Raw genomic sequence first — 15511 nt, forward strand, 5'->3', positions numbered from 1 at the left:
TTTAGATCCTCTCTCCTCTAAGTCTTCTCTTACCCAGGCTAAGCAGCCCCATCTCCTCAACTGTTCCTCTTGACCTGATTATTTGTGGCTTGCATACCCTCCAACATTTCTCTGATGAAAATAGGGAGGTCCCATTCCATAATGATAATTCTACTTTTTATACCCTACACGTCTGACTGGGTTGCCCCAGCCACTCTGGGCAGCCTCCGACATATATAAAAACATAATAAAACATTAAATGTTTAAAAAAGCCTTCCCAATATATACAGGATTGCCTTCAGACGGCTCAGGGGTCAGATAACTCCATACCCTCCAGCATTTCTCCAATGAAAATAGGGATGTCCTAAGGAAAAGTGGGACATTCCAGGATCATATCAGAAACCAGGCAGCTTGTTTAAATCAGGGACGTCCCTGGAAAATAGGGGCACTTGGAGGGTCTGGGATTCTCCCTCCTTTTCATCTATGATAATGAAAACACAGAACTAGGACCCATGTACCTAAGGGACCGCCTCTCCTGGTATGCCCCGCGGAGGACCTTAAGGTCCACAACTGACAACATTTTGGAGGTCCCAAGATTGGTCTCAACTAGGGCCAGGGCCTTTTAGGTACTGGCCCCGACTTGGTGGAACGCTCTGTCCCAAGAGACTAGGGCCATGCGGGACTTGACATCTTTCCGCAGGGCCTGCAAGACAGAGCTGTTCCGCCTGGCCTTTGGTTTGGACTCAGCCTGACCCTTATGTTTCCCGACCCTTATAGTTTTGATCTATGGGCTACTATTAAAATGAGGCTGCATTTTAAATTGTATTTTTAACCTGTATTTTAAATTGTTTTCTCCCCCTATTATCCTATTATGTTCTTATTGTAATTTTACTAGTGTTAGCCGCCCTGAGCCCAGCTCTGGCCGGGGATGGTGGGGTATAAATAAAAATTTATTATTATTATTATTATTATTATTATTATATGGTATTTTTGGTTCAGCTACTAAGGTAAAAAGGTAAAGGACCTCTGGACGGTTGTTGTTGTTGTTTAGTCATTTAGTCGTGTCCAACTCTTCGTGACCCCATGGACCAGAGCACGCCAGGCACTTCTGTCTTCCACTGCCTCCTGCAGTTTGGTCAAACTCATGTTTGTAGCTTCGAGAACACTGTCCAACCATCTTGTCCTCTGTCGTCCCCTTCTCCTTGTGCCCTCCATCTTTCCCAACATCAGGGTCTTCTCCAGGGAGTCTTCTCTTCTCATGAGGTGGCCAAAGTCTTGGAGCCTCAGCTTCAGGATCTGTCCTTCCAGTGAGCATTCAGGGCTGATTTCCTTAAGAATGGATGCATTTGATCTTCTTGCAGTCCATGGGACTCTCAAGAGTCTCCTCCAGCACCAGAATTCAAAAGCATCAATTCTTCGGCAATCAGCCTTCTTTATGGTCCAGCTCTCACTTCCATACATCACTACTGGGAAAACCATAGCTTTAACTATACAGACCTTTGTTGACAAGGTGATGTCTCTGCTTTTAAAGATGCTGTCTAGGTTTGTCATTGTCTGGATGGTTAAGTCCAGTCAAAGGTGACTATGGGGTATGACTCAGTCCCACTAAGCAAACAAATCGGAAGCCGCCTACAGTGGGCAGATATAAACAAATTATTATTATTATTATTATTATTAGTGGCCAACTTCCTTCTAAGGAGGAATATCCAGGTCTGCTCAGTCTCAGGGGATGAGGTTGCTTCACTCTGGAAAGCAAGAAACGGAGAGAGAGGAAGATTGCAGACCCTGACTCCAGACAGCACCCCCCACCCCCCTCCATCCATCCTCTCCCTTCCTTTCATCCATGAGCTCAGGCAGCAAGACTCAGGATGGTGCCTCCTTTTGCCAGGAGTCTGGTCCCGACTTCAGTCACATGACGCGGAAGTGGGGGGGAAAGCTTCCACCCCCCCCGCCCCCTTCCAACACACACAAACCCCACCGTCAGAGAATAGCAGCTGCGGTGGGTGCAACGTCGAGCCGGGTCTGTTGGCGAAAAAAAGGAAGCCCCAAAACCAAAGCGCCTCTCGCGCATATGATGCAAATGGTGCATGATCGAGTTGGAGAAGAAAGATCCAGGGACGAGAGGAAGGGTAGGTGGGGAAAGCGGAGTGAGCCCCCTGGGCAGGGAAGACAGCGGGCAAAGGGGGTCTGCTGGGGAAGGGGAAGAAAGAAAGGGGGGCGGCGGCGACTGAGACAAGCATCTGGGGCTCAGAAGTGGTTGGAGGGAGGGTTTATTTCTTAGGGGACGCGGATTTGTTTTGTCCCACTGGCCGCCTCTAGATAAACAGGCTTTGCAGGGATTTATTGATTCCTGCCAACCTAGCAGTTCGAAAGCACACCAGGGCAAGTAGATCAATAGGTACCGCTCCGGCGGGAAGGTAAACGGCGTTTCCGTGCGCTGCTCCGGTTCGCCAGAAGCGGCTTAGTCATGCTGGCCACGTGACCCGGAAGCTGTATGCTGGCTCCCTCGGCCAGTAAAGCAAGATGAGCGCCACAACCCCAGAGTCGGCCACAACTGGACCTAACGGTCAGGGGTCCCTATTGATACAAAAGCCTGCAAGATCTAGTTAGCGCCCCCCCCCCATCTTCATTAAAACAACAACAACAGTTTCTAGCATTTGTAGAACCTGAGATGGTTCTCCTTCTTCTTGGAAAATGCTTCTTTCTCCCCCACCCCACCCCCAAAATTCTGCAGACTACCATGTTATCTCGGGACGCAGGTGGCGCTGTGGATTAAACCATAGAGCCTAGGACTTGCTGATCGGAAGGTCAGCGGTTCGAATCCCCGCGATGGGGTGAACTCCCGTTGCTCGGTCCCTGCTCCTGCCAACCTAGCAGTTCGAAAGCATGTCAAAGTGCAAGTAGATAAATAGGTACTGCTCCGGCGGGAAGGTAAACGGTGTTTCCGTGCGCTGCTCTGGTTCGCCAGAAGCGGCTTAGTCATGCTGGCCACATGACCCAGAAGCTGTACGTCAGCGAGATGAGTGCCGCAACCCCAGAGTCGGCAACGACTGGACCTAATGGTCAGGGGTCCCTTTACCTTTTCCCTTTACCATGTTATCGGAAGTGAAAAATAGGGGAAGAATTGGGACGTGTTTACACATCAGGGACAAACCTTCTCTTACAATCGACCGTTAATTCTTTGGTTGTCTGTCTTACCCCTAAAGGGCCAGACAATAAAGGATTTTAGCACAGATGGCATAGCTGGCTTTGAAGGAAAGGGCTTCAGGCTCCCCTTTTTGTTTTTTGCGTTCTGCTCTCAACTCTCTTGAAAAACAACAATTCTTCTCCATCTCTTCTCCATCTCTTCACATAGAGGGATTCTTCTCCCTTCTGTGGTCTGCCTCCAGCGTTGGCAGTTTGCAAAATATAAATGGTAAGAGCAGAAGAGGAGGAGAAACAGGATCAAAGTCTGTTTAGGATCTCTCTCAGGCTCTGTGGAATCTGCCAGGTTAGTAGAACAACAGTAAATGAAGAAGAAAAGAGGAAGAATATAAAAATATATTGGTGTGTACTAACTATACTCACCAAGATGGCCTGATTGAATTTCTAACAGCTGTAACTCAGACATGTACCTGGTGAAACATTTGTTCATTTTCTGACATATATATTTGCATGCTGCTGCTGTAACCCACCTTTGAATGAAGTTGCAACTCAACCCAATAGTTGAAGATTAATGACTTGAAGTACAAAAAGGAACCCTTATAAAGAGCTCCTGTTGCTTTGATTCTTAAAGGGGGGGGGGTTATTAAGATCAAAGCAAAAACTCTGATCCCAATAAGCCTGTGACGAATGCAAAACAACAAATCATTAAAATCAGAGGGTTTCTGCGATTCACAGGTTATAAACTTGAGGCACACCTGGAATAACTTTATAAAGCTGTGCCTGTGATTTTACCAAAGGTGCATTGCTGTTTGTCTTAATTTATATTAAACATAATATTAAAGCAAGAGATATAAAACTTTTAAATAAATATTTCCTAGGCCTCAGAGCTGATACTGATTTTTTAAAAAAAGAAGATGGTGAGCCTCAGATCCCAGAAAGTCCAGCACCAAATTAAACCTCACATTCTTACTCAGCCGGCTGCTTCGTTTAAGTGGCTGGATTCTGAACTGCTAGGCAATTTTGACATCTGAAGGGAGTCCTGTTCAGGGAAGATTTAGTGTGTGATGTTGTATTGTGCTTTTACTATTTTGTATTGCGAGCTGCCCAGAGTGCCACTGTATTCTGCTCTGGTCAGACCTCACCTGGAGTACTGTGTCCAGTTCTGGGCACCACAGTTCAAGAAGGACACTGACAAACTGGAACGTGTCCAGAGGAGGGCAAGCAATATGGTCAAAGGCCTGGAAACGATGCCTTATGAGGAACGGCTAAGGGAGCTGGGCATGCTTAGCCTGGAGAAGAGGAGGTTAAGGGGTGATATGATAGCCATGTTCAAATATAGAAAAGGATGTCACATAGAGGAGGGAGAAAGGTTGTTTTCTGCTGCTCCAGAGAAGCGGACACGGAGCAATGGATCCAAACTACAAGAAAGAAGATTCCACCTAAACATTAGGAAGAACTTCCTGACAGTAAGAGCTGTTTGACAGTGGAATTTGCTGCCAAGGAGTGTGGTGGAGTCTCCATTTTTGGAGGTCTTTAAGCAGAGGCTTGACAACCATATGTCAGGAGTGCTCTGATGGTGTTTCCTGCTTGGCAGGGGGTTGGACTCGATGGCCCTTGTGGTCTCTTCCAACTCTATGATTCTATGATTCTATGAACCCGGTCAGATGGGTGGCATATAAATAAATAAATAAATAAATTATTATTGTATTTTAAAATGGTAGCTGTCTTGGAATAGAACTTCTAAAGTGGCTTGCATAGATTCTCTTGCTTTCTCCTCATACGATTTTGTTGTCCCTTCGTCTTCCTTTCTCATTGTTGCTCTCTGATTGCAAACTCCTCTCTCTCTCTCTCTCTCTTTCTTCTTTGTAAAGGACATAATCCTGACTTGAAGCCCTGAGTACTTTTGCCCCGCACACTTTCCCCGTATTCAGTACGGCACAACATTCAAGATCCTTGCTAGATGTACAGATCCTTGGAAAGTGGAAATGGCTGCGACAGGGGGGCCTCAGGTATGTTGATGGAGGCTGGGCTCACCCAAGAAGACATTCTGCTGTCTTGAGGGAGAACTGTGAATGTGCAGCAATAAAACCAAGCTAAGCAGGGTCTGGTCTGGTTTCAAACTGGATGGGGGACCACGTTTTGGAATTCCTGCATTGCAGACTAGATAACCCTCGGAGGTCCGTTCTAACTCTACAATTCTATGATTCTGTGACAAATATCCACAGATAAACTGCTGAATTTCATCACCTAGAGCATCAGAATATCTTCCAGTTGATACTACGCACAGTTCTTTGAGCTGCTGGAATTTCTTAGGCTGCCAACATTTTCTAGTAGCTTGGATTTCCCTCCACCCTTAAAGAATATGAGGGAAGTGCTTGGCTACTGGCCAGGGATGATGGGAGCTGAAATTCAGCAAGATCTGGGGAGGCAGGCCAAGTTTCCCAACACCTGTGCCATTGTCCTTAATAGTTTCCCAGCTGTCAGAGTGCAGCCCACTTGACCCACTAATGACACCACCAACAGAAGGAAGAAATAGATGCCTTTCATTCTTTCTTGCGCTACCTTCATCTCAAAAGACATCCTCCCTCGTTGCCGGCAGCTGATCTTCAGTGTCATGAAAGAGCAGCAAGTGGTTAATTATTTGATTTATCATTTTCAGTTCCAGGGGAAGGGAGACTTGTTCGTGGGAGTCTAGGAACAATTGGAAGTTGCTTTATATCGAGTCATACCGTTGGTTTATCAAGCCATTATGTCTACACTGACTGGCAGAGGTTGTTAAGGGTTTTAGCTAGGGGACGTTCCCAGCCCTACCTTGAGATAACCAGGGATTGAACCTGACACCTTCTGCATACAAGGCACTTCCACTGAACTGCAGCCCTTCCTCAGTTTTCAGCCTCAGGTGCCAAAACACCTTGGCTGGTCCAGTATTGTCTACTCTGACTGGCAGCTCAAAAATAAGACGTACCTATCCCTTCCAACATCCAATTTCACACAATGGCCAACCAGGTTTCCGAGCACAATTCAAAATGTTGGTGCTGACCTTTAAAGCCCTAAACGGCCTCAGTCCTGTATACCTGAAGGAGTGTCTCCACCCCCATCGTTCAGCCCGGACAGCTCCAGGTCCAGCTCCGAGGGCCTTCTGGCGGTTCCCTCACTGCGAGAAGCCAAGTTACAGGGAACCAGGCAGAGGGCCTTCTCGGTAGCGGCACCTGGCCTGTTGAACGCCCTCCCATCAGATGTCAAGGAGATAAAGAACTACCTGACTTTTAGAAGACATCTGAAGGCAGCCCTGTTTAGAGAAGTTTGTAATGTTTGATGTTTTATTGTGCTTTGAATTCTGTGGGGCGCCTCCCAGAGTAATAATAATAATAATAATAGCACAGCTGTGGAGTCCAAATCAGTTCACTGTGTTGGTTCCAGGCCTTCAATCCCAAACAGCTCTGTGGGGTTTGAGGCGGCAGTTTTCCCTGTTACCTTACACTGGATCCTTTTTAACTCAAATGGTTCCGTCTAGTGAACACTAATACAGTGGTGCCTCGCAAGACGAAAAGAATCCGTTCCGGGAGTCTTTTCGTCTTGCGGTTTTTTCGTCTTGCGAAGCAAGCCCATTGACGGATTAGCGCCATTAGCGCTATTGGCACTTTAAGGGCTAAAAACGGCTTTTTAAGGCTTGGGGGATTAGCAGTTTTGCTGCTAAAATGCTTTTAGCAGCTTAGCGATTCAGAAAAAGGGGTTTTGGAGCAAAAAAAAACCTCAAAATTTTTCGTCAATTTTCGTCTTGCGAAGCAAGCCCATAGGGAAATTCGTCTTGCGAAGCGCCTCTGCAGACGGAAAACCCTTTCGTCTTGCGGGTTTTCCGTCTTGCGAGGCATTCGTCTTGCGGGGCACCACTGTATTGAGCTGTGGCCTCCTCAAAGTCAAAGTTCACATCTCTGCTTAGATCACTAGCTCTCCGTTGTGGTTCATAATCCAGGCTTACCTTCAACGGGATGGTATAAACACTGCTGACATAATGTGTGTGAAGCATCTGAGGTGCTTGGACACGGCTTGCTTATGTTTCCCCAGGAGCTGGTGACTTTTGAAGATGTGGCCTTGTATTTCACGCAGGGGCAATGGGCTTTGCTGGATCCGAATCAACGAGCTTTGTACAGGGAAGTCATGCAAGAGAATTACAATCATGTCGCTTCCTTAGGTAAGGACCCCTTTGTTAGGAATATCTGAACAGAGATTGCATCCATTAATCTTCTTCTTTGGCGATCACTCGTAGACGAGTAAGATTGTCTTCCATAAACACGGTTTTAACAATGAGTCCGAAAGTGACTGTGGGGGCCAATTCTGGATCCACACGTCCTTCCACAGTGGGGACATTGGTTTCCGGGTGGGAGTTGATCATGGTGTGGATTTGCCAAGCATGCCTTCCTCTTAGCATGTTTCTCCCTTGCGTCCTAAGTTTGAATGTCTTCACAGCCCATGACTGTTCTCCAATTGGAGCGCTTGCAGGCAAGTGTATCCCAATTGTTGGTGTTTATACTACATTTTTTAAAGATTTGCCTTGAGGGAGTATTTAAACCTCTTTTGTTGACCACCAGTATTACACTTTCCATTTTTAAGTTTGGAACAGAGTAGTTGCTTTGGAAGACGATAACCAGGCATCTGCACAACACGACCAGTCCAACGAATTTGATGTGGAGGAATCACTAGCACAACATGGATCTATACTTAAAGCCCGAAATTCTACTCAATAACATCTTTTTAAAAACTCTTTGATCAGGATTTCCACTTGTCAAGCCTGGTTTGATCTCCTGGCTTGAGGAAGAGCCATGGTCTGCAGAACGGCTGGGTTTGGAGGAGACAGAGGCTCCCTCAGAACAAAGCACAGGTGAGGGAATGAAAAACAGAACTCATAAAAAGTATATATTCATGCGAAAACTCCGGAGATTTGTACCAAATCTAGTTCTTCTCTTACTGGGTCAGAAAGCCAACCTTTGCATGACCTTTGCCTCTGAATGCCAATTTTCTTACACTTTTCTTTTGATCAGGGTTTCCTGATGTGATAATAAAGCTGGAGGAAGAAGGGGGTCCATGGAACCTGAATCAGCAGGAATCCAACACCTTCGCAGGTACCAAGATCTACCTTTCTTTACCTGTCTGGATTTTTTCCATGTTAAATGAACAGCTGTAAGTAATTTTGCCTCAAGGGGACATTTCTGCACATTTCCCCAACACTCTTGTTTTTTTGCAATATTGTTTCTGCTGAGACTAACTTTTCTGAAGCCTGTGCAATGTTGTTGTTGTTGTTGTTGCTATCAACATTATTCCAGTACAGTCATACCTCGTGTTGCATCTGCTTCATGATATGTTTTTTCAGGTTGCATCCTGCAGCAACCCGGAAGTACTGGAAAGGGTTACTTCCGGGTTTCGCTGCTCGCGCATGTGCAGATGCGCAAAATGACGTCACGCGCAGATGCGGGAATCGCGACCCGCAGACGTGAGTTGCGTTCTGCTCATGTTGCGAACGGGACTCCGAAATGGATCCCGTTCGCAACCAGAGGTACCACTGTAACAGGATGTTTGTGTTGTCACACTGCTTTGTAGCCATTTCGTAAACATTTTTATTTATTTTGGAAAAAGTATTCACAGGCTGCCCTTTCATGGAAAAAAAGCAGTGTACAACAAAATGTACAATTAGAATAACATACAAAATTCAATAAAAACAGGACAAAATAGGCATAAAGATGATCAGCTCACCTTGAAAAGATTTAAACCACTGAATAGGCCTGTTGACTTAAAAAGATTCAGGTAAGTAGCCATGTTGGTCTGACACAGTCAAAATATATTAAAAAAATTTAAAAAATTGTCCAGTAGCACCTTAGAGACCAACTAAGTTTGTTCAAATACCAAGTGGGACAATTTTTTAAATTTTTAAAATATATTTCAGAATAAAAAGATTGAGTGTGCCTGCTGCATCTCTGCAGGAAGAGTGTTCCACAGTATGGGGCCAGCAATACTAAATGTCCGAATCCTAGCTGAAGCCACTCGGGCTTCCGAAACATGGGGGACAATTAATAGTGCTCCACTGGACGGTGTCCGCGATCGCAGGGGGAATCTATATTTACATATATTTAATTTGGAACGCAGCGATCACGGCTTGTTGTTTTTGCACCTCACTTTCCTCACCGCCTCCATTTTTACTTCTTCTACACCCTTCCAACGTTCAGCTTCACAGGATGCCGCAAGTTCTTGTGTTAAAAGAGAGGGAGGAAAACTCTTTACCTGCTTCCTCTGTTCTACATGACGCCATCACCTTCTCTGTTTGTCCCGCCTCTTTTTATCCTGACTCAGGACTTCCTGGCGTTCTAATAAAGCAAGAGCGAGAAGAGGAATCAGGCGTCTTGGATGATGAGAGAACTGAGAAACGGCCCATTGCTGCTGGCGACCAGCTGGGTGAGGGAGCAGTTCATCTTCAATTCCTGGAGTGGTTTAACAGTCAATCCCTCTTCCCAGGGAATTCTGGGAATTGCAGTTCTGTGAGGGGAACGGGGGCTTCCTAACAACTCTCAGCACCCGTAACCAACTACAGTTCCCAGGATTCCTTGGGAAAAGCCACAACTTTATAAATGACATGATACTGCTTCAAATGGATATAGTGCAGATGGGGCCTCACGCTCTGTTCTAATAGCAACAAAAGAAAAGTTGGTGTCTTTTTTTTTTTTTAAAAAAAAAGCTAGATGGTCACACCTCACATTCTCCTCTTTCCTCTGACTCAGGGTTTCTTGGTGTGATAATAAAGGTGGAGCCGAAAGAGGAACCCTTCGTCCCTGTGCTCCAAACACTTGTGGGAAGCACATCTGTTTTGGGAGTGCACCCAGGTAAGAGCTGGGTTCAAGTAGCTCATGATCCACAGTCAATATGTTTTGAACCTAGTTTGGTTGTCATTTTCCAGGCCAATGATATTCACACCGATTGTAATAAAAAAAAGGAGACCATATTCTCTTAAAGCAATGTAGGGAGTTGCCTTATAGCACCACAGACCATTAATAATAATAATAATAATAATAATAATAATAATAATATCCTGCCCTCCCCAGCCAAAGCCGGGCTCAGAGCGGCTAACAACAATGAAAGTAACACAGTTTACATAAAATCACAATCAATTGTGGCCCTGTGGAACGCCATCAGATGTCAAAGAAATAAACAACTACCTGACTTTTAAACATCTGAAGGCAGCCCCGTTTAGGGAAGTTTTTAATGTTTGATGTTTTATTGTGTTTTTAACATTCTATTGGGAGCCGCCCAGAGTGGCTGGGGAAACCCAGCCAGATGGGCAAGGTATAAATAATACATCATCATCATCGTCGTCATCATCTTCATCATCATCATTATTATTATTATTAACATCCTGAAGGTCCCAGGCCTCAGAGAGGTTAGGCTGGCCTCAACTAGAGCCAGGGCTTTCTCGGCTGCGGCTCCAATCTGGTGGAACGCTCTGTCACAAGAGACTAGGGCCCTGCGGGACCTGACATCTTTCCGCAGAGCCTGCAAGACAGAGTTGTTCCACCAGGCCTTTGGTCAGGGCCCAGCCTGACCCCCTCCTCTGGCAACCTGCACAGAATTTTGATTAACGGTTACCATTAATTTGATTTTAATTAATTTTTAATTAAAAGGTTTTTAGAATGTTGGATTATTTGATTGTTTGATTATTTGATTGTTGTTAGCCGCCCTGAGCCTGGCTTCGGCTGGGGAGGGCGGGATATAAATAAAATGTATTATTATTATTATTATTATTATTAATTAGTGCTTTTTTCCTAAAAAATGTTTAGGGGTGCTCTCATTTTGACTCACGAAAATCACCATTTTATAGTTCAAATTGGGGAAAAATAAATACAGTAAATGGACAAAAGTACAGTGGTGCCTCGCAAGACGAAAAGAATCTGTTCCGCGAGTCTCTTCGTCTTGCGGTTTTTTTCGTCTTGCGAAGCAAGACCATAAGCCGATTAGCGCTATTAGCAGTTTAGCGGCTATTAAAGGCTTAAGGGATTAGCGGATTAGCTGCTAAAAGGCTATTAGTGGCTTAGCGGGCTTAGTGGATCAGCTGTTAAGCGGCTTAGCGATCAGCTGTTAAGCGGCTTAGCGGCTTGGGAAAAGGGGGGGGGGAGGGAAAAAACCCCGCAGGAACTCGCAAGGCATTTTCGTCTTGCGAAGCAAGCCCATAGCAAATTCGTTTTGCGAAGCACCTCCAAAACGGAAAACCCTTTCGTCTAGCGGGTTTTCCGTCTTGCGAGGCATTCGTCTTGCGGGGCACCACTGTACAAAGATTCATAAAATGTTTAGAGGGATGCGTACCCCTGCACCCCCCCCCCCGAAAAAGCATTGATGATGATGGTGATTACTAGTACTGCTATCTTTCTCTTAATAGGCAGCAGGTGTGAGGGAAAAGGAGAAGAGGTTCTTCCAGGAAGCGCTCACCTAGTGGTAGCAAACAAAATATCCTTAGGAATTACCGAAGGGAGCGTTTCGCAGTACCAAGATATCGCCGAGAACCGAGGCAGAGAAGAGCGGCATCAGAGAAATGACCTGGGAGAGAGACCAGGAAGGGCTTTACCTTGTCGGGGAGGTGAAAAAAGTGAAACCAAAATGCAAAAGAAAATTCACAAGTATGGGAGAACTCTTCAAACAGGAGAGAAACATTACAAACAATTAGGTTGTGAGAAGAGAATGAATGGGAGCTACTGCCTGCTTTCTCAGAGCAAAGGCCGCAAAGGAGAAAAAATTCATGCTTGTTCAGTCTGTGGGAAAAGCTTCAAGTGGAAAAGTAACCTGATTATCCACGAAAGAATCCATACAGGAGAGAGGCCGTACGCATGCTCAATCTGTGGTAAAAGCTTCAGCAAAAGGTCGTACCGTGCTGTCCATGAGCGAATGCACACGCAAGAAAAAACATACACTTGTTCAGTGTGTAATAAGAGCTTCATCCATAAAGTCAGCCTTAGGAGGCATGAACAAGTCCACACAGGAGAGACCCCGTATAAATGCTCAAACTGTGGGAAGGGCTTTAGTCAGAAATGTAACCTCCTTTCACATGAAAGAATCCACACGGAAGAAAGGCCTTACCCGTGTTCATTCTGCAGCAAAAGTTTTAAACGAAGATCAAACCTCAACAGCCACAAAGTCAGCCATACGGGAATAAAAACAAATATGTGCTCGATCTGTGGTAAAAGCTTCAGTCATAGATCAAACCTTGTTAGCCATGAAAGAACTCACACCGGAGAGAAACCATTTTCATGCACAATCTGTGGTAAAAGTTTCGCTGACAGAACACACCTTATTAAACATGAGAGAACTCATACAGGGGAGAAACCATATATGTGCTCAATCTGTGGGAACAGCTTTAGCCACAAGTCAAATCTGGTTAGCCACGAAAGAACCCACACAGGGGAAAAACCATACCCGTGCTCAGTTTGCGGCAAAAGTTTCACAGATAGAGCATATCTTCTTAAACACCAGAGAACTCATACAGGAGATAAACCATTCAAATGCTCTGTCTGTGGGAAGAGCTTCAGTCGTAAGGATTACCTTATTAGACACAAGATAATCCATACCGGAGAGAAACCATACATGTGCTCAGTTTGCGGGAAGAGTTTCATGTGGAAAAGTTACCTGTCTATCCATGAAAGAATCCACACGGGAGAGAAGCCGTATACATGCTCTTTCTGTGGTAAAAGCTTCAGTGAAAAATCGTACTACATTGTACATGAACAAATGCATACAGCGGAAAAAATACACGCTTGTTCAGTCTGTAGTAAAAGCTTTGTTCATAAAGTAAGCCTTATCAGACATCAGCAAGTCCACTTGGGTGAGACACCACATAAATGCTCGGTTTGTGGGAAAGGCTTCAGTCAAAAATGTAGCCTTATTTCACACGCAAAAATCCACACAGAAGAAAGGCCTTTCACATGCTCCTCCTGCGGCAAGAGCTTCAAGCGAAGGTCAAATCTCACCAGTCACGAAAGAATCCATACGGGAAAGACCCCCTATGTCTGCTTGGCCTGCGACAAAAGCTTTAATTGTAAAGCGCATCTTCTCGGACATGAGAGAACTCATACAGGGGAGAAACCATATTCATGCCCGGTTTGTGGGAAGAACTTTGGTAACAAGTCACAGGTGGTTATACACGGGAGAATACATACAGGGGAAAAACCATATATTTGTTCACACTGTGGGAAAAAGTTCAAGCACAGGACAAGCTATACCGAGCATCAAAAAATGCACACGGAAGAGAAACCGTTCATATGCTCAGCCTGCGGCAGGAGCTTCAGTCGGAAGGAGCACCTGATTATCCACGAGAGAATCCACACGGGAGAGAAGCCATATTCATGCTCGGCCTGTGGGAAAAACTTCAAGCAGAAGTCAAGCCTTACTTCACATGAGAGAAGCCACTCGGCCGAAAAGCCACACTCGTGTTCCACCTGTGGCAAAACTTTCAAGAATCAAGTATACCTGAGGAGACATGAAAAAATTCATATGAGATAAAGGACGAGGGTGGCGTTGTGGGTTAAACCACAGAGCCTGGGACTTGCCGATCAGAAGGTCGGCGGTTCGAATCCCCGTGACGGGGTGAGCTCCCATTGCTCAGTCCCAGCTCCTGCCAACCTAGCAGTTCGAAAGCACGTCAAAGTGCAAGTAGATAAATAGGTACCACTCCGGTGGGAAGGTAAACGCCGTTTCCGTGCGCTGCTCTGGTTCGCCAGAAGCGGCTTCGTCATGCTGGCCACATGACCTGGAAGCTGGCTCCCTCGGCCAATAAAGTGAGATGAGTGTCGGAACCCCGGAGTCAGCCACGACTGGACCTAATGGTCAGGGGTCCCTTTACCTTTACCTTTATGTTTGAAAAGCCTCAAAAGGAGCTTCTCATGCTCGTCAGACTTTATTTAAGCATCAGAAAGGTGAGGGTTGGGTGTGTCACGAGATACGGAAGACGTTAAGGCACAGACGTGACCCAGAAACCCACACCAGAGACAGAAATAATACATGCAATATTTAATAAAGCACCAGTGATCTTTTTTCTCCCAATGATCTATAGTATTGGACTTAACAGCGCTGTTGTGAATACATTTCAATATTTCAAACTTTTCCTGGGCTTGAATTTCCTAGCTTCATCTCATAGTCTGAAGACTAATTGCCACCCACTTCAACTTCCAGATCTGCTTTTTCGAACATTTTCATCAATTCTAGAGCACGTTTGTTTTTGTAGCTGTGTGGAAGAACACTTGGTTTAGCTGCAGATGTGTCGTAAGATCTAACATATTGAATAAAGACTTTTAGAAACTTGGCTTTTTGTTTACCCAGGGATGCAGAGGTGTAGTTCTAATGTTCTGTCATCTGTGAATGATGAAAGTACGGGGCTAAGTTATATTTTCAGCCTGCTCTCTATAGCACAGGCGTACACAGAATGGGGCACTGCCCCACCAATGCCAGTCTCCCCTCAGCTAGCCCCCACCTACCTGGCACAGACTGCCAGCTGCCTCCTCCTTAGTCTCAATATTGCCCTTGGAGAAAGCAAGGAAGAGGATGGGGGCAAAAGCTCGGCCTTGTCATTGGCTCTCTAGCTCCACCTACTGTTAGCCTCCAGCTTTTCACCCTACCAGTTCCAACAGCCACCAGCCACCACTGGGTAACCATAACTGAGCTATGTCTGTCTGCGCCATACATTTAAAACTGAACCATACAGCCGTGGCTTTCCCCAAAGAAACCTGGAAACTATAGTTTGTTAAAAGTCCAGAGAGTTGCATATAATATAAAATGGATCAAAGTTCCTGCCTGAGGTGAGATTTTGCATCCCACGGCTCACGGTGTCATTATGATTCATTGCCTCAGCACACTTGGATCAATCAGTCAAATCTTTATTACGGCCATAGGCCAGCATAAGTAGGGTGGGGTACAATCATTTTAAATCCGCAAAACAGTTTGGAAAGCTAAAAAGTATTAAAACAAGGTACAGTGGTGCCCCGCAAGACGAATGCCTCGCAAGACGGAAAACCCGCAAGACGAAAGGGTTTTCCATTTTTCAATGCGCTTCGCAGGACGAATTTCCCTATGGGCTTGCTTCGCAAGACGAAAAATGACGGAAAAATTTGAAATTTTTTTTGCTCCAAAACCCCTTATTTTGAATCGCTAAGCTGCTAAAAGCATTTTAGCAGCAAAACCGCTAATCCCCCACCCCTTAAAAAGCCGTTTTTATCCCTTAAATCGCCAATAGCGCTAATAGCGCTACTCCGTCAATGGGCTTGCTTCGCAAGACGAAAAAACCGCAAGACGAAAAGACCAGCGGAACAGATTCTTTTCGTCTTGCGAGGCACCACTGTATATATAAAAGACTAAGAATCTTAAA

At 45.4% G+C, this 15511-nt stretch overlaps 1 protein-coding gene across 5 annotated transcripts; it reads left to right on the top strand.

Annotated features, from left to right (window-relative positions):
- The first annotated feature begins 1347 nt into the window (after positions 1–1347).
- On the top strand, positions 1348–14452 carry LOC310670334 (zinc finger protein 621-like). 5 transcript variants are annotated; one of them, XM_083425526.1, is made up of 7 exons: positions 1357–2108; positions 3335–3469; positions 4995–5132; positions 7189–7315; positions 7895–8002; positions 8163–8243; positions 9466–9863. In XM_083425526.1, exons 3-7 carry the CDS (start codon positions 5109–5111, stop codon positions 9672–9674), a joined length of 549 nt encoding a protein of 182 aa, XP_083281652.1. In that variant the 5' UTR covers positions 1357–2108; positions 3335–3469; positions 4995–5108; the 3' UTR covers positions 9675–9863. The 5 variants fall into 5 exon arrangements, 4 of the variants coding, with proteins under 4 accessions (XP_083281651.1, XP_083281652.1, XP_083281653.1 ...); XM_083425527.1 differs by having other exon boundaries at positions 3335–3394; XR_014507560.1 differs by lacking the exon at positions 3335–3469 and adding an exon at positions 11540–14452 and having other exon boundaries at positions 1358–2108; positions 9466–9992.
- Positions 14453–15511: the final 1059 nt, after the last annotated feature.

This window comes from Podarcis tiliguerta (assembly GCF_965153285.1).
Source record: "Podarcis tiliguerta genome assembly, chromosome: 2".
In the NCBI taxonomy this organism is placed as follows: domain Eukaryota; kingdom Metazoa; phylum Chordata; class Lepidosauria; order Squamata; family Lacertidae; genus Podarcis; species Podarcis tiliguerta.

Excerpts from the sequence above, each read along its gene's own strand:
- LOC310670334 (XM_083425524.1), top strand. The coding sequence starts at position 11,758 with ATGCAAAAGAAAATTCACAAGTATGGGAGAACTCTTCAAACAGGAGAG.